The following is a 20153-nucleotide window of genomic DNA, read 5'->3' as shown; positions in this document are numbered from 1 at the left end:
ATTTATAGTTTACGCATAGATTAGCAATCAGTGTTATCAATAATCACTTATCACAATAATACAATGGCACGGGGAAGAAAGTCCCATTTACACAATATCTTCTTCTCGATCTCCACTTCGTCGCATTTCAAATTTCACCATCGGGGAGATACATAAATTACCACGTTCCATTTGCTCCATTTCTTATCCCACTTCTTTGGACACCCACGATTCATAAACACTTGCTTTGCTGCAATCATACATTTATCAAGCTCTTTTTTTCATATTTGGATAGACGGTGTATTTGCCGCCCCCCACCCCTTGGCTATTTCCCATTTTACAAGGGTATAGCAGAGTGTGGCCATTTGTTGTTCCACCTCTGTGAGGTCTATCGCCGCCCATACATTAAGCAGGCCAAACCAGGTGTGAGGGTCATTTCATTTCTTTGCCCCTTAGACAAAGTGCATCAGTTCTGGTCCCTATTTTTGTCAATGTCACTCCTGTTAGATACGATTTATGGAGAACTCTAAATTGTATCATGCGAAAGTGGAGGGTGATGGCCACTTCTTTAGGGGACATCAGGGCTGCCTGCCAGTCATCATCAAGTGGTCCCAGGTCTCCCTCCCACTGTCCTTTAAGTTTGTGTAGGGTATCAGGCAGATTGTTACACAATTTTTTGTAGGTTAAGGAGATAGCTTTGGAGTGTAGTGGCCATCTAGCAGCTGGTCTTCCAGCGGTGATCTGGTAGCTCTGTGAGGTCAGGCAGGGCTGTTGTGAGAGCGTGTCAAATTTGCATGTACCTAAACAGTTCCCCTTGCGCCAATTTATACTGTTCCTGTAGCTCCTTAAAACTTAGTATTGAGCCTCTTTTAATCAGGTCTCCGACCACAGAGATCCCGATAGTGTCCCACTTATCAAAGCCGGGTTGGTCGCAAAGAAAACCCAACTGCTGGGCATACCATAGCGGTTTTGCTTTTGTGAGTACATTCGACCATCCCAGACGGTGCCAGAATGCTACAGTATTCTGACCTCCTGTTTTGACTGTGTGCTGAACTTCATTTTTGCTGGTTTAAGGACTTTTGGTACTTTTTCACTGCTAAAGTGCATGTGCTCAGTGCCTAAAATGTAATGGCATTTGGTTTCTACACGAGTGGCATATTTGACTTACTAATAAGTACCTAGTACAGTGCACTACATGTGCTCAAGGTCTGTAAATAAAATGCTACCAGTGGGCCTGCAGCACTGATTGTGCCACCCTCATGAGTGGCCCTTCAAATCCTTCTCAGGCCTGCTACTTCAGAGCCTGTGTGGGCAGTTTTAAACTGCCACGTTGACCTGGCAAGTTCACCTACTTGCCAGGCCCAACCTTCTATTATATATGTCACTCCTAAGGTAGGCCCTAGATAGCCCAATGGGCTGGGTGCAGTGTATTTAAAAGGTGAGACATGTACTTTGGAGTTTTACATGTCCTGGTAGTGAAAAACTGCTAACTTCGTTTTTCACTATGGCAAAGTCGATCTCTCCCAAAGGTTAGCATTGGAGCTGCCTTGTAACCCTTTACAAGTGTAACTTTCAATTGTGAAAATATAGAAAGAGTAAGTTTGGTGTCTCTGGATTCACAATTTAAAAACACATTTTTTTGTGAAGTTGGTTTTTAAATTGCAGGTCTGACAATGGCACTTTTAGAAAGTTGGCATTACACGTCTGGGTTGGATGCCAGCTGGGCTTTGTGAACTCCCGCTAAACAGTCACACACAAAGGGAGCGGAGGTGTGGCCAGCATTTACTGATGGCCCATCACTAGGGTGATGGGTTTTCCTGAGCTAGAGTGAGAGGGAGGAGCTGATACTTGCACCTGAATAGGGGTATGCCTTCACAAAGAGATGTATACACCCATGTAGTGGTTCTGGAGCAAGGGTAGGGTCTTGTGCACTACAAAGACCTTTCTTCGAAGTCTCCCTGCTTCAAAGGCTAAAATGGGTATAAGTACTGAACCTCTGACACAATATACTTGAGCACTTCTGGACTGAGGACATTCTGGCAGGAAGAAGAGCAGCCACGAGGGACTGCCACTTTGCTGCTTGCTTTGCTGTGTTGGTCTGATGCTTCTTGCCTGGCAGTGAGAGGACTGAACTTTATTCTCTACATCTCTTAAGGTTCTCTAAGGGCTTATTTGGGCTTGCCTCTTGTTACTGAAGTCTCAACTTGACCTGAATCTTGCTATCAGCACCTGGGCTCCTCTGCTGTGACTCCTACTCTGCTAAGTGGTGGCAAATCTAGTCCTGGGTGCTTGAAAGTGGGTATTTGGTATTGCAACTCAAGAAACCAACGCATCAACACCAAAGCATCGTTCACAACCAGCGCATTCCCTGCAAAATCGAAGCATCACCGCTGCCTGCAAAAAATTGTGGACACCGCTCACTGAGTGCACAACGTCACAACCTTGACTTACAATGCAGCCCTGACTTTACGGACGCAGGGCCTCCGAATCACCACCATTGTGTGAGTTTTGGACAATGCATCGCCGACATCTGCAAAGCCCCGTCCCCAACTCCAATGCATTCCTGGGAGTGCGTGGCTTCTAACTGAAGCATCGCCTTCAGCCCAGCAGTTTGACATCGATGTCTCAGAAGTTCACACAGCACTCTTGACATCGATGCATCAACAACTTTGCCCCACTTTGGAACCAATGCCTCGCTTGCAACAGCGATGGATGCATCACCTCGTATTTCAACGCATCGTCCCCAAGCATCAACACATCCTAGGTACTGCCAGGGGGCTGCATGACTCCTGTATCCGGCCCGCGCTTCAACGCGGTCGGACTGAACTTTTGGATTTGCCCTGGTCAAGCGCGACCAACAAGCCCCAGTCGGAGCTATTGACTTCGAAGAACTGCATTTTTAATTTAATCTGGCAAAATTCATATCTTGACTTGGACATATTGGATTTGTTGTTTTTGTATCGTTTTACTTGGATAAATATTGGCTATTTTTCTAAACTGGTGTGAAGTACTTTTGTGGTGTTTTCACTGTCTTACTTTGTGTGTGTGCACAAATACTTTACACATTGCCTCTTTAGTTTAGCCTGACTGTGCTGTGCCAAGCTACCAGAGGGTGAGCACAAACACATTTTTTGTGTGTAGTACACCTACCCTGACTAGGATTGTGGTACCTGCTTGGACAGGGTGCATACCTCTGCCACTGAGAAAACAAATTTCTAACAGTTTCTTGGCCACAATTTATAGTAATATATGTACTCTATGCAGCACCAGTTTCCAGGTGTCTAACATAGCAAAGAACCATACAATAATAAATTCAAAAGAATACACCAGAAGCAGGAACTGCATTTAATGTAGCTCTGGGTTATTGGTAATCTCTTTTCATGATCAACTGGTTGATACCGTCCCAGCAGGTTTACAAGATTAATCCCTGGTGCAAAAATCACTTTTCACCATTACCTGCAGAGTTGTTCACCATGGCTGCTGCCATGCTGTATGGGGAGCCTTGCTGGTTCATCATGCTAGAGTTGTTATTCATGGACTGGCTGTACGGTGAGTTGGAGCCCATCATCCCACTCTGATTCGTGCCAGGGAAATTGCTCTGCCTGCGGAAACAGAAAGCGCACATATTTGTGTTATACAGATTGCACTTGGCCGTAGGTAAGAAGGTACCAGGTAAGAAGCTGTCATTCATAGGATTTGCAGCCAGTTACACACATGCGTTCTTACCATCAATTTCCAAGTCTATATGAATAACTATTTTACTCTTGACAGTACTCAACATTACAATTAGAACATAAGGTTGCATCCAATGTAACGTGTATGCTGAAGCCTGCCAACATACAATAAGCCCTTCGGAAATGACAGTGGAAAGTATGTCAGAACAAAAGGTATTGTGCACTATTTTTCAGAGTAATAATATAAATTAACGTGGAATAAAATGTAAAAGCAAGTTCAACGTCAGTCAGTAAGTTCTGGTACAAAAACTAATATCAGTGCCACATAACATTTAAAATATAAATCCATTGTCATTGTTGTTTGTATAAAGTACTACATTCCACCTTACTCATTTATTACATCATTTACCATCTACTGCAAGCAAGGTGTACAGAGCAAACAAATTCTTAGAAAATGATGTACTTTATTTTTGCATAGAATTACTATACATCAATGTAAGTCAAAGAAGGCGGGCCAGCTTTGTATGATATCCACATAAAATCAATCTGCTAACAATTCAAACAAAAGGGAATATCGGACCTAATCAATGGTTATCCTGAAAATCTATCAGGGGTAGAACCACTGGAACCCCTATCTATGGTTTCTCACGATTCCTTAAGTACCTTGGAGAGCTGAAGCAGTTTTCCATAAAGTACGAGATATGCATATGAAGTGATCAGTAGTCAATCTTCATGCAGATCATTTTTTATAGAGGAACTGAACATTGGTAAGTACATGTGTCACTATTTATAAGTTTGGACACAGCTGAAACGTACTGATTTATATGGCTGGAGAGAGTAAGCATGCAAGCCGGAAACAAATTTTAAACTAATATTAGAGGGCTGAAGTTCGATGCTAAACATAAGCAGGCTCAAGTAATCCAATACCCTTAGGAATACCAAGGTGGACGAAGGCATATTGTGTAGATTGGTCTGAGCCTACTCTAGAATACTAGTAGTGGGCAAGCCTATAAATTAATAGGTAGAGCCGAGCCAAGGGTCCGACTCGGATCTTAGATCCCGTGCACGAGCTGAGCCCTGGAAATGTTTGCTTTGTAAATCATACAACAAATACCACGTACAATATGACAGTCTCTTCAACATTCAACAAAGGTCTACTGGCATGTGGAAAATTTGATATTAATATGTCACATTATACAAGTTCACATTTATATTTTGACTGCACAGGGATATTAAGTGATTAGCCTAGAATCACATGATGTTCAGCCGGAGCTGATGCTCAAACCTGGTTCCCCAGTCCATAAAGCAGCAACTTTGGATATAACGCCACATTCTCTGTTGAGGGAGGCAAGCAGGCAGAGCCACACGAAAGCTCGGCTCGTTACGGGCTCATAGTTCCAACAGGATCTCGAGCTGAGCCAGAGCCAGGCTTGAGCTTTCAGTGGTTCATCCACCTCTATACGTTGCACTTACAGTATGAAATGATCTTCTTGGGGCTGGTCTTCAACACACTGAATAGCAGATTGTATAACTTCTTTTTGGGGATTTTTTTAATTAGAAAAACAAACAAGAGAACGGGTCAATAGATATAATGTGCAGCTGAACAGGTTCCCTTAACTATTCTATGTAAGGATCAGATCAGTTTTCCTCCAAACCCTTACATTGTTTAAAGAAAAATTCACAGATCTCAACTTGCCTGAATCTCACTCACCAAAGACTTGGCTTTTACACTCCAATGGAGCAAATGTGTGGTCTAGTGTTATTTAAAAGCAGGCACATTGCCTTCAAACAAGGGAAAATTCCTGCCACCCTAAAAGGGAGGACAGATCAAGCATACTGCAAGCCAACTCCCTACACCAGTCTTCTAAAGCCTGCATCAACTTCCTGTAAATACAGGAGCTAAGCAAAATTGTCATGACCTCACACACACAAAGGTTCTATGCTCCTTCACCTCAACACTGCCTAACTATCCAAATTGTGATTTATCAAACTAAGTAATAACCACTTGTATTTTCATTGTGATGTGATCACACTGTGGACTTAATGTTTCTATAGTCAGGAAATCTACTATACTGAAGATGATTAGTAGAACTCTAATATCCAAACTTTGGACTATATCCTCTTCTCATTCCATTAAACAGTCTTGAAATCTAGTTCCTTCTCCTAATTTGTCAATTCTTCCCATCTACTCTAACTTCTGTCCAATTTCCGTCTACAAAGAGACTCTCTCTGCCCTTGCAAGGTCCAATGCCTTGCCCTAACCTCCAGCTCATTGTGTTTACAGTTCTCATAGAAATAACAATAAATCTTCATGGGCTCCTCTCTTTCAATTGAAATCCACAGCAATGCTCCTCACTTTGTAGTTTCTCCCTTTGTTAGTAAAACAAGAGCAGGGCATGTGGAATGCCATGAGAACTTACCACACGGATGCTTACTGTGAAGCCACCCATTGCCCTAGAGCCACCTTGCATGTGCTTGCCCAGTCATCTCTCGTTTCTTTCAATTCTTGAGTGAAGCCCTTCTCTGTAAACATCACCTCACCTTTCATTTTTAAAACAATACCTTAATATTTATAACTGTCCCTTCTGCAAGATTAGGTCTACATCTACAACAAATACAGGCAGGCCTCTTCAACTGTCCATGAACAATAGAACTACAATGTCATCTTTAGGCATATCGCAGAATAGAAGGGATGGAGGAGAACAATGCTATTGAGTAGCAGGAACAACCTATAGCGGAGATAAACCAAGAACTACCATGTTTCACTTGAATTGTGCAAGACACAAACTTGAAGTGGATCAAGTCATGTTTTACAGAAGTCACTTTCAAAGAACAGACTGTTCCCCTCGAAACAAAATCAAGGGCTAGTTATATAAAGAATAGCATGTAGTTTCTGGCCACCTTCATTTTAAATATTATAATATTAAACAATATATTATTTTATTTTTCATTGTAGGTTTATGGTCTGTGCTATGAACCAAATAAACATTTATAAACAAAAAAAGTATTCAATGGAAAACACATTCATGAACCATTAGCAGTTATGGGCAGACAAGTTAATAAATGCAAATTTGTGAGTGCACGAGACAAAGGCACAGGTGTAGAATTAGTGATGGCATCGGTAATACCATCAGAAAGCAGTGCTAGAAAATGGGATTAGGAAAAATATCAAAGATGAATGACCAAGGGCCTCAAGTCATACGAGCAAGAACTACACATCTATTCACTATTACTTCTGTTGCTTCTGTGTGGACCGATGAGGTCTTGTGAAGCCATTAGTAAACGTACCAGCAAAATATTATTCATTTGGATTATGCCATTAATTTTGTATAAAACGAAGTAAGCAATTGTTGTAATCTTGATACCATATTGACCTACTATTGATTGTTTCCATTTACAAACACGTATGCACCGCTTAAAACTAACACGCAAAATATTCCACTCAGCATATCCATGGGTCAGTATAATCCTATACTCAACTTGATCCATACACCAAATATTCCACCCCCAGCAGGTGAAGGTGCCCATTATCAATAAAAGCAGCAGTGGTAAATTATGGATGCATAGCAACAGCCTTGGCCTTTCCATATCTTACATTATTTACAGGGAATCAATTGTGACACTTTAATACCATCCATATAATCTTTGACTGTGTGAGCCTATAGATTAGAATATGAACTAAAAATGGAGAAAACCGTTTTGTACACCTGCTTACATAATTTTATAGAGCTCTACAGAAGCTCTTTCTAGATCTACTGCAAGGACTTCATAAGTGGTGTTAATTGAAAACAGTGCTACGTTTGAGCCCTCTCAAATAGGAGAAATATTTATTTCTGAAGAGAGCGGTCTTGTGCAAAAGAACTTGGCGCCTAGATCTTTAGGAAGGAAACCTCCAAACACCTGGGCTAAGCGATCAAAGTTCGTCCTCGCTATCAGTCATGCTACCGTGTCATTACTCCGAGTAGCAAGGCGTTTCCAAAGCACAAGGAGTATGCTCCAAGGAACGATTGTACAAAGATATAAAGAAAGGAAATACAGATTCAGAAGTTTTATTTTCAACACATCATAAATGTAAATAGCTGTATCACACACTTTGGAAAGTAATTTTGATAAGTCTTCTCTGAAAGCAGATTATTCTAGTGAAGAGATGAAAAACTGGAGAAAAGTTTTGGAAACACTGATGCAAAGAGTAAATAAAAAATGTCTCTGAAAAGTAGACAAAATTGAGAAAATAAAGGCAGGACACATGCCTCTCTTGATAAACTGTGAGTACCTGCAATGTCATGAAATTGTATGACGATATCAGAAACAATAGAATTTTTTGTACACATTTGGAAATAAGCAACTCCTCCAAAACCGCATGGCAATTAAGTAGAAACAGGGAATGTCATACAATACCACAGACCCACACTTTGCATGGTAAGAATCGTGTCACACGTGTGGGTTCCCAAATATCATATGAGTGTCACACAAGAACTGAAGCAACATCGAGTGTGGGTTGAGGTGCAAATGTTTATATTTAATATGACACGACTTTCTTGCATTTCTTTTTTGAGCTTGGAATAGTGTGCACCAAATGAAACTATGCAAACTAACAAAAACACAGATTTTGCTGAGGCAAATACAGTTCGCTTGAATTGTTCTTGCAAGCAGCTACTTGAACGTTACCACACAAAATAGCACTGGCAAAATACAGATGGAAAGAAATAAAAGTCCAGTGTTAGCTGGTAGGCCTGCGTTTCATACGTACAACCGAAAAGCTACTACCTTCCCCATTACAAGCTACACACATCCTGTCAAAAGTCAGAAATAGGTTTAGATGGTATGCAGAGTGTCACACTTTGGTCCTCGGGCGTTCTATTAGGTGGACGGGGCTCCGTCGGCCATTGGCCGACGGCAGCACTAGCGAGGTAGTGCTCCCGTCGGCCAACGGGAGCACGCAATGGGTTAAATTGCTGCTGTTTTTGTCCTATTTGTTTAATGTTTTACAACAGCTACATGGCTGTATAACTGCATAATCCGTAAAACTGGAAATTATTTTTTGCTTTTTACTAGAACTGTAGCTGAAATATGTTCGATGATTCTATGTTTAAAGCACCACTTGTTTCCAACTGGGTTGGACTAAAGATATCCCACAATAGATCAGGTTTCTGCTAGTGTATGCCTTTTATAGGGCGGAAGCTAACAGACTGCCAAGGTAACAGTATGACTACAAACTGTGAAAATTACTACATCCAGATACAATCACAAATCATAACTGCTGACCAAATTGCCTAACCTCGAGCATAACAATATTAATTTTCTCTTTTAAATGCCAAAGTATGCCTTGGGGTTTTATTATTTAAACACGCAGACCTGCCAAACAACCAGAAGCGATTAATTTAAACCTGCCTTTGACGCGCGATTAGCTCTTAGCATTCATAATCTGTCAACTCTTAATACCAAACGGGCTATTATGATTAGAGTAAATCAGGGCCTGGATCTGCAAATACGTTATTCATGGAGGTTTTCTTCACGTACACACACTCCCCTATGCCTTTTTCCTCTATTTAGTCCTCGTTTAGATAGCGATTGCGCTGTCTCTTCGAGACATGCTCTATTCAGGTATGAACTTTAAGCTCCAGCCATTTTCCGCCCAGCCTTACAATTGCCTCCTCTTCCTGTCCTTTGTAAATGATGGCTTTTGATTCGTGAACAGGCTTATTAGTCCCTCCTTAGTACCTCCCTCTCATCTGTTACCTCCCATAAGGACAGCCCTTCTTACATGTGTCCTTAAACACCAGCTTTCATTGGCACATAGGGAGCACGATTTACTTAATTCATGTCTTGCTGAAGCAGGCACGAAAGAGCGCATAGCAATGGCGACACTTCTTGTTTGTATTTGCAGTGAGTCATGCGTGCTTTCACTTTAACAATGGCTGCTCCCACACAGCACTCGCGGGGCGCCTATGCAGCACGATATACGCTTTCACTTTAATAATGGCTTGCAGCCCTACACAGCACTCGTGGAATGCCGTCTCGGCCACCTTTGCAGTGCGCTATGTGCACTTTCACTTAAATAATGGCTTGCAGACCCATACAGCACTCGTGGGACATCAACCTTTCTTAAAGGGAAAGCGCGCTGATCGTGCTGCAAATACAAACAAGCGGCCGGCATTGCAGCAGGTGTGCTGCATTTGCTGTGAAGCCTGCATGGAACATGGAGCTTAGGATAGTTTTTGACTCAGCTTTGCGGGTCGGTTAGAACTCGTGCTGCTGGGGCGGGTACCAGGCACGTCTTACTTGCTACGATGCAAAGCAGCCTGACAATGGCAGCTTAACCACATAAAAATCAAATGTTTATTGCATCCTTGATTTTAGTAGAATGTACGTAGCGCTTTGCAATTAACCTTATTTATGCAGTGCATTATTGTACTCCGTTTCATCACACGTTGTTCCAAATTAATTCCACCTGTTGGCATAAGGGCTGGTTTAAACTCTCCCTACCAGTGTGGCCTCGCCCTGGCTGCAGCTTGTTCTAGGCTTTGTATGACAGTCTCCAGTTCACACACGGAAGCACACTGCACACAGGGCCGGCACTAGGCGTGGGCGGCTGCACAGGGCCTCGCACTCAGCCCACCAGCAAGGGGCCCAGCACTGGTGGTGTGTCCTGTTGTTTCCCTGGCGATCCATTTCAAAGAAAGGTGTCGCCTTGCAATTAAGGTCCATTGGAGGTCGCCCCCTCCCTGGGCATCTCAGGGATGGTGTCTGTCCGGAGGCATAGGGGAGGGAGACGCTCCCTCAATTGCAAGGAGACCATTCACAGACACTGTGGGGGGCCCATTGTCCAGCATTTTGGCGCCCCACAGTTTTAACTTTTAGTCCACAATCAATTATCACAACTATCGGATTGAAGGTGTGAGAAATGCATGTGGAGTAAAAGTTAAAACTGTGGGGGCGCAAAAATGCTGGGCAATGGGCCTCCCACAGTGTCTCTGAATGGTCTCCTTGCAAGGGGCCACTTATCTAAATTAGAGGGGGCCTCGCAGGTCCCTTTTAGCCCAGGGCCTCGCAAATGCTAGAACCGGCCCTGACTGCACATCTCAACGACCAGCATTAACGAAGCAACGCACTCGTTGTGTAGGCAAATTCAAACTCCCAGCACACAGAACTGTAGGCAACAGTATTCGCAGCAGGAGGGCGCCCTAGGACGCTGGGACACAAATTATGATTCGAACTGCAGTGCCAGAATATTTGTGAAAAGTGCAACTTTCACCAAAGTAGACCACTTTGCTTATTTACAAGTATAACTGTTCCAGGAAAATGCTGTGGAAAGCTAAAAAATGTTTGAAGGGATAAAAAGTAGTCATTTTGCACTGCGGAAAGTGCTGTCGTGAGGGCGCTGTTCAGATTAAAAAAAAGAAGCATTTGCAATGCAATAGGTCTCACATTACAGTAAGTTTGACTTGGTGTTGCAAATAACGCAACGCCAATAGGTTAAACTTTCAGTGATGCAAGACCTATTGCATTGCAACTGCTTGTTTTAAGAGTCTTAAGGTTGGGGAACTATGTTTACCTGTTCTCTCCTTCCCAGGCCCATCAAGGAAATTTCTGTTTAAAGAGGTGATTGGCAGAGTATTCATCCACAGTTCACAATGGAGGTAGCGTGAAAATAGACTTCAAAATTATATTTTGTGTAAAAAAGATAAATCCATAACAAACTAAAAAAATGTTTGCAACCCATGTTGCCTTAAAAAAACGAAAGTTTAAAGAGAGTTAAGGTTGATTAATTTGTTAACAGTGCCACACCGCAAAAAAATGCTAAAATCATGAAATTCAAGAGTTAAGTTTCTTCTTTTACCTCATGCCACAAACCCACTGAAATCTTAACTTCCACCTCTTATTACTTGCGAAAGCTTAAAATACGTTGTGTTTGAGATACTCATTGCTTAGATTTATAGATCTGTAAAAAGTGTATCTCCTTGCAAGTTAGTTTTCTAATTGCACCGTATCCCTTTCTCAAAGATTTGGCATCTCATCTAATATAATATGCTAAGCTAAGCCTGGCTTCTAGCCTCAAATAGGTCAGAATTGAGTTTGCCTGGCCTTAGGAATTAATCATTGGCAAAAAGAAATTGTACTGATGCATTCGTGCAAAATTTAGATTTTGGCAGCTTATGCTTTGAAGTCTGTGTTTGTACAACATATTTTTTGCTAAATGTTTCATGAAACCGACAATTAAGACCCTGCTGATATTGCTAGGCATTGATTGTCAACTTAGACACACGTTCGGCATGGTGCAATCTCAGGTGGATAAATGAAAGTCTCAATAACAGGTGCATTACTGGATGTTTTGAAGCTGCATACGTTGGCTACTCTGCACAGAGCTGTATGGCAAGGTACCGAAGTTGAATCCGCTTAAATCATTTGGGTGTAGAAGGATAAAGCACAAATTGTCCTTTTCTAATAGCATTTCCAGCTACAAACGTGTATTTGGAAGAAATGCATGGCCGGGTGTGCTATTGGGCAATGTGTCACATTTTAGGAGTGTTGCAGGTCAAGATGTGAGTTCTTAACTTGGTTTCAGGTACCGTAAATCTGCAAACAGAGGAAATTGTTGGAGTCTGTGAACCGTCGTCATTCTCCACTGGCCTTTTCAAACACCAGGCACATGGGTAAATACGCCTTTTTTGTCACAATCATTTCAACGGGTTAGTACATTTTTGCACATTTGCAATGCCGCACTAATTCAGACAATTTTAAACAATGCACAAATGCAGGAATTCCTTAGGTTGGTAAAAGGCAAAACTTGGTCACCTGTCAAACTGGCCACAAACTGTCTCCTATTTATTTACTGTGCACAAACTTACCATTTCGAGAAGAAATGCTGTACAAACCAACAGAATCTCAATACATAAGGTTATAGAGATCGTTTGGGTGTTAGGCAGGATTTTGTAAAGTAAAATGCATGGCGAGTAGTGAATTTGGATAACCGAGCAAATACTATTACATCTACAAATCAAAATGGTAAATATAACCATATCTAGTTATTCAAATTAGAAGAACATTGGAGACCCATAAGTGTGTGTGAGTGAAATTAGACTAACAGATTTGCCCATTCCTCTTTCCATTTTACCCACCAACCCAAGTGAGGAGCTTTACCATTTGTAATCCACAAATCTTAGTTTGCTGCAGCAGAGGCCAGAAACTGGATGACTGCACAGTGTTCACATGTACAAAGGCATTGGTGCAAGGTAGTTCCTAGTATCCAACAAGCGCCCTAATAGAGAATGCAGGACAATTTTAAACCCAAAAACAGCAAAAAGTGGGTGAAAAAGGAAGAAATGTTGGATGTTAGCACGCCACCTGATTTTGCCTCAACTTCAACAAAGGGCCTGGATGTGTGCCATAAACCTAGAAAATGGCTACTCTCACAACCTGATCACTTAGAGACCCAGAAATGTCAGGGGTGCACTGTAAAATACACTAGAACTTTCAGATCTGTCAAAGGCTTCCCATTCCGTCTAATAACTGCCGCTAGATGTGCATTCCTAAACATCAGCACTCACACCTTCCCACAAATCATGCACTTGAATCTTGTCACGGAACCTGGACTCCTACATCATTCTAGACTACTAGCATCCTTGCATCCTGTCAAATGACCACAATATTCTGTGTGAAATGGGTCTGTATCATACACCCTTCATAATCTCCAAAACATGTCCAAATGCAAGGGCAGAACCTTGTCACAGCAAGGGCATAGATGCTTCATCAGAGCCAAAGTCAAGACAACAATAGGTGAGGTGTTAAGCTCTGAACGCCTAGCCAAGGTAGTCGCAGAGCCAAGGCTTGGCCTTCAGAATGCATGGTAGCCCCCCCCTTAAATGACGACTTTGCTTTCGAAAAAGCTAGACCACCTAGTTAAAAAAAAGGATAGTGTCTATTATTCCATAATGCTAATTTCAGGCAGTCATATTGTGGGTCAACCAGTGAATGTATCAAATTGGGAAAAGGTAGCAAGAAAGGTCTTTGGTCAAACAACTGTCAAAGAAGAAGATTGTCATGGACTTGCTCCTTATGCAGAGGCCAATTATCTCCTGAACAGACCACCATCATGCCAAATTACCTCAAGGCCGGGTTCCTTCCAAACTCAAACACGTACATTTCCTTACAACCTCCAGAAAGTAGCTATAATTTACGAGCACTTCACTAGTTGGTGAAGCTCAAATGTGTTCAGGAACATTATCCTATTCCCTAATCTCATCCCTTGACCCCCTCACCCCCCACACGTTCCTACCTTTCTTTCTCATAATCCTGCCCTTCCCCTAGGGTTATGAGGCAGTGTCAAGGGAGCTTTAGAAAGCAACCTTAAAACACAGTTAAGGATTCCAGACCAGTCTGATGCTTACTAGAGTGCTATTTTGTTAGGATCTGATCACGGTAGGAAAGCATGGAACACTTTGCCTGCCGAGCTGCTTTCAGATACTCTTATTCTTGGGTTTTCTTACACCCTCATGGCCAAAAGTGATTCAAGCAGAGATGCAACCAACACTCCCCCCAAGAGCGGCTTTATTTTTAGGCTGACACACATTATAGAAGCCTGCCTATGAAGTATGACTGAATAGTTGTTTCTTATAGTAGTAGAACCCGAGAGTTCAGGATAAAACCCACTCCCCTGATTTTATGTATTACCTTTTATTACATTAACACTGTCACTTTTGCCTGTTTTTACTATTTTGACAAATAGCACTGCTATAGTGAGCTGAACGGAGAAGAAACTGGGACACTGCCAATGTCAAACAAGAATGCTGTGTTGGGGCGCCCTGACAATACTGCTGATTTTCATTTTTTCCTTTAAGAAATCCATCTTAGAGGAGAACTCGGAGGTGAGAAACCCGTGGCAAGAGTACAATGAAGAATAAAAAACAGTGCTCTCAGCAAGTACATTCGCCTCCCCTTTTCCAATTCCGGTTAGAAAGAGGCCATGCAGAGCTCCTACGTGCTGATCCACGATATTACAAATAAATGCCAGGAGGTAGATGTGCGTCAGTCATCAGATCTAACAGAATAATATCAGTTAGAAGTACCAGGGAGTAAAGTCAGACTGAATGAGTTATTCTGTGCATGGACCGAAAGATTTCTAGCGGTTCTCCCCAGGGATCTTACCGCATTTAGACCACTAGTATAATTTAACACCACGATGGGGCAATACACACTTCATAAGGGTCAAATAATAATGCATGGGTGAAAGCCCTTCATGTACACTCGCAGCAAGTCAGGGGTGATAGGTTCCTCTTTGCATCTTGAAGGGTGAGTCATTCCAGTCCTGTACTCAGGCCCGGACTGGCCGTAGCGGGCACCGGGCAATCTCCCGGTGCGCCGCACGGGTGGGGGCTGGTTTTGGGCCCCTGGGGGCCGTTTTTGTTACAGGGCCGTTTTTGCAGCATAGCTGCAAAATAGTCCCTGTAACAAAATCGGCAGAAAACCGGCCCTGGCAAAGAGGTCGGCGGCACCCCAACCCCCCCCATCTGGGGCGAGGACTTTGCCAGGGCCGGTTTTGGTTCTCTGCCTGTACTGGAGTAAATCTCCAACCATTTTCAAGGAGGAAGAGAGCAGAGAGGAGTTTGGGAATGGGGCGGTTTTCCAGACAACTGCATCCAGTCCAGGGGGTGTACCATGATGCTGTCTGCCCTGCGGCGGCGCACAAATGGCCCCTTTTCGGTGTCTTCAGCGCACATATTAACTCACAAAATCACTCATTTTGTACATATTCTGGGAGAGGTGTAGCGCAGAAGCCAGGACGGCTGACTCTGGAGCATAGGGGCTCACTGTTCGATCCCCAGCCCCAGAGGAAGATCAGCTCAGCATTATGTGACTCTGGGCAATACCTCACTTAGACTCCCCGATGGCGATAAGTGCCTTGAGACCCTTACCAGTGATTAGTTTGCGCTTTACAAATACCGGGCTTGGAAAAACAAAGAGGTGGGTACTGCCCTGTGTTCCATAGCTTTGATGTACACAAAACATACACTAGCGCAGTGATATTTCAAGTTGTGCACGCAAAAGGATCTAAAAAGACGTCCAGGGTCACTTGTGCGCCAGAACAGCACAAAAAACAGCATCATGACCCCGCCCCTATGATCAATGTTTGATAGAGTGGTCACAAGTTCAAATCCTGGCAGATCCATTCAGCCTTTCATTCTTCAAAGGTCAATGAAGTCAATGGAGTGAGGCTCCCTGAACCGATGCGGTGAATCCGTATTTACGGGTTATCCTGCGCGATGCTGACCGGCGGAATACTTGTCTAAACCGACGCTTATCTGCTTGCCTTTCTACAGCAATAAAGCGGCTATTTTCAAAGGTAAACGCCCAAGTGGGGGGTCATTTTACCGCGGCCGCCATTTTGTTTTGTTTATCTTCCCGTTTTTGCCGCGTTTGATCTTCTGTGCCTCAGAAGCAGCGGAAATGTCAAATTGTTGAGCGCTTCAATTTGCCATGCCTACAACTGATACTCCATTGTTTATATTTGAGTTTTGAGGCGGTGAAACGGTCAGCGTTGCCTTATTAATCTATGCATTGTGTGACAGCTGGATATAACCGCCATTTTGAGGAGTGTTTCAAGCTTCACACAACTTGATGAACAAAAAGTCCTTGACATGGAATTTAAGTACCTTTAGGATATTTTTTCAGGCATATTATTTTGCTACGAAATCTTTCCTGTATTCTATATAGTTTTCAAGGAAAATGAATGACATGCACTATATTTGCTTATGTCGTTGAGGACAATACAATGAGCCTGACTTTCAAATGTACTTCATCAGTGCATAGAGCATGATATAATACCACAATTCCTTTGGCTGCATTACTTACTCAGTGCTGTTGGCCCTCAATGACTGAATATTTGTTCTTTATGATTTGCTTTTTTGAATTTCTCACTGTACTCACGGCATAACTTGATGGGTAGGACGAAGGACTCTCTTCACACTGCAACTAAACCAAAACGCTCCTTCATTAAAAATTCAAAGCTCTTTTCGGAACTCTCCAAACTGGAAGATTCGGGCATACTGGTCTCAGAAGATCACAGCTCAACAATGGATCCCACATCAGCAGTCTCAGAGAAGTCTAATGTAAAGTGTTTGAAAAAAGACCCACCTTCGCCACTCAAACCATCGTCTCCTATTTCTATGGAGTTATTGTTACAAGAGAGAAGGGCCCTCAGATCTTTTGTTGAGGAAACAAAGTACAGGTCCTATTGGATAAGTGGTCTCAACTCGACACAAGACTTATAACAGTGGAACATACTATGTCCTCTTTCACCGACACCAACAAGACTGTCACGTTCATGCAATCACAAGTATCATCACTTCAAAAGCAGATTGAAGATCTTGAAAATCGCAACAGAAGGAACAACATACGTATATACTGCCTGCTGGAAGGGGCGGAAGTTACGGATCCCATCGGTTACTTCAAATCGTTTCTCCCTAAGATCCTGCACCTGTCAGATGACACTGTGTTAAACATCCAGGGTGCCCACAGATTAGGTCGAGCTTCCATTAATGGCGCTTCTTCACAACGGCCAAGAGGGGTCATCCTTTACTTCCTTGAATACACAGATTTATTGAAAGTACTGTCAGTCGCTAAAGCTATCCAACGGATCTCCTGGTCAGGATCGTCACTGTTTTTTGCACAGGACTACTCCAAGGCTAAAGCAGCCAGGTGTAAAGTTTTCCTCGACATGAGACCCGATTTGCGATCCATGGGAGCTAGATATGGTCTTTATCACCCTTGTCTATTTAAAGTCACTTATAATAATAGAACAACTTCTTATGAAGATCCATTACGACTTCAAAGCTTCATTAACTCACACAAGACAGATCCTATGGACTCTTCAAGACCTTCCGCATCACATATCACATGACTTCCTTGATCTTTATATTTGTCTTCTTATGGTGTACAGGAAAGTGCTAATATTTTGCAGATCTGTTTTTAACTTACTTTTAATAGTGTTATAATTCAGTTTTGGTTCTACTGTTTTCAATTCAAGTTAGTTGTTCTTATCCTCTTTGTTCATCGTTCATTATTTAGAACAGTGCTTGGAGAGGTGTGGCGCCGCGGTCAGGGTGACTGACTCCGGAATCTGAGGATCACGGTTCGATCCCTGGGGCCGGCGGCAGATTAGCCCAGCACCATGTGACTCTGGGCAATAGCTTGCTTAATCTTCCCGACGGCCCCCAGCGCCTAGAGACCCTAACGGGTGATGGTTCGCACTTTACAAATGTGGATTATTATTAATATTATTATTACTCTTTGATTTTACAGCTGTGTTTTCAAGGCGTGATTCTCCCCCGGTTCAGTCCAGTCCTCTCTGGACGATTCGTCTGCTCCATGTGGTTCTACCCACCCCCACATCCGTGTTCCCTTTATGTAGGTATGTTATTTGTTTTGTCTTCTGTTTCTTGTTTTGTTCGGCTATACTTTGCCTCTTCCTCTTTAGGTGTCTCCATTAGTATTGTTCTTTCTTTCAAAATTATTATTAGGCTTGCAATTATCTATTTTCTTGTACTTTTGCCTTTACATAACTCGACTATTACACTCCTTTTTCTGTGTTTTATCATTTCTATCCTTTACTCTCGGCAAAACCCATCAGGTTTATGCTTCTTTCTTTCTCTTATGTCTACAATAACTATTTTTCTTCCTCCTTTTTCTTTATATATTTACAATGATGGTTTCACTGGATCGGATTTTCTTGTACCTTTCTTTTTTTCAGAAACTTTATGTCTTTAAAATTAATTTCATGGAACGTTAGGGGATTGAATTCTCCTATTAAACAGCAACAAATTTTAACTCATCTAGCTAAATTAAATTCGGATATAGTTTTTCTACAAGAAACATCTCACTGAGGTCGAATCTTTAAAATTAAAAAGAGGTTGGGTAGGAGAAGTTTTCTTTTCTAAATGGGATGGCAAACGCAATGGAGTCATGATACTTTGTCGAAAATCACTTCCAGTTAAACTCATTTCACAAGACTCGGATGTTGATGGTAGATGGTTAAATGTCAAATTATCTCTTAAAGGTGTTCCTGTTTCTCTTCTTAATGTTTATGTACCCACTGGGGGGGGGGGGACAATATTTTTTGGCATACAATAGCTAAGCAAATTACTCATTGCATTGAAGATAATTTTATATTGGCTGGCGATTGTAATCAGATTTATGACCCATTTGTGGACAGATGTTCTAAAGTTTCTTTTCTCACTAATAAGCCTCATAAATCTTTTTTGTTCACACAATTACTCAGCATAAACTTCTAGACGCAAGGCGTTTGTGTAATCCGATTACTAGAGAATATACTTTTTATTCGCCAGCCGATCAAGCTCAGTCATGAATAGACTATATTTTTGTATCACATAAGATCTCGCAAACTCTCACACAAGCAGAAATTGACCCTATTTCTCCTGTCAGACCATGCCCCTGTCACCTAAACCTAGAAGGTGGTGTTGTAATAACTCTCTCCTTGTAGATCCAGTTTTTGCAGCCTCTTTTGTCACTTTTTTCAATGAGACTCTTTGTCATTTTCAACTGTTTGGGATGCTTTTAATGCTTCAGCAAGGTTTTTCATTATTGGATATGTGGCTAAAACAAGAAAAACAACACGCAAAATTACAAATGATCTTCTTCTTGACATTAAGAGATTGGAGCATTCATACTATACATCACATTCAAAAGAATGCTTAACAGCTTTTATAAATGCCAAATTGCAATTCAACAAAAAATCCACAGACAATGCCTCATTGTATCTTTTAAAGTCTAGTGCAACATTTTATTGAGGCAAAAATAAAGCAGGGAAAATACTGGCTAATTATTTAAAAATGTGTCATAAATTAAATATTGAATCTATATATGACGCACATTCTGTTCTTAAATTTAAAGATTTTATCAACTGACTTATTTTGATTACTGTCAGCACTGGATGGACATGCATAAACTCATTTTTTGGGACTTTGCTATTGAGTGGTGCAACCTACAGTTGGTAAAATGTTTGTTGGTTAGCTAAACCGCCCCAGAGGAACTGCAGGGGCATTGGAGTTGCACACAGTGTGAGCATAAGGCTCTGTGTTCAGTTAAGAACTAAGAGGGATACTTTGTAAGGATTTGCTATTTATATATTTTTTCTTACTTAGAGGGAGGTGCATCACAAACCCCGGGTGTTTGTATTGATTGGCAGTTCTCTTGTTGTTCTGAATCTTACATTTAAAGATGCTGAGATACTGGATGAGTTTTCTCTTTTTTATATATCCTTATATACATCTGAAACACATCCTACAGACCAATCGCGATCACATTTTTTCTATAATATCCAAGAAACCCAAAGTAATCCTGTTGACCTATCCTCTTTGGAAGCAGACCTAACATAACAAAACCTTCTTAAAGCTCTCCATCTGAAAAAAGATAAAGGACCTGGTCCAGACTGTTTCACTGTCGAATTTTATCTTCACTTCTCTTAACTCCTAACTGCCCAAATTA

At 41.9% G+C, this 20153-nt stretch overlaps 1 protein-coding gene across 4 annotated transcripts in view; it reads right to left on the bottom strand.

Annotated features, from left to right (window-relative positions):
• ARID1B (AT-rich interaction domain 1B) overlaps positions 1–20153 on the bottom strand; it is an 807447-nt gene that overhangs the window by 88200 nt on the left and 699094 nt on the right. For all 4 annotated transcript variants that reach the window (XM_078648614.1, XM_078648616.1, XM_078648615.1 and 1 more), the window contains one exon: positions 3436–3581. In XM_078648614.1, the coding sequence (XP_078504740.1) occupies positions 3436–3581 (146 nt within the window). The remainder of the gene's footprint in view (positions 1–3435; positions 3582–20153) is intronic.

This window comes from Lissotriton helveticus, chromosome 6 (genome assembly GCF_964261635.1).
Source record: "Lissotriton helveticus chromosome 6, aLisHel1.1, whole genome shotgun sequence".
NCBI classification, from domain to species: Eukaryota; Metazoa; Chordata; class Amphibia; order Caudata; family Salamandridae; genus Lissotriton; species Lissotriton helveticus.
Note: the sequence above shows the minus strand (reverse complement) of the source record. Positions and strands in the feature narration are given on the sequence as shown.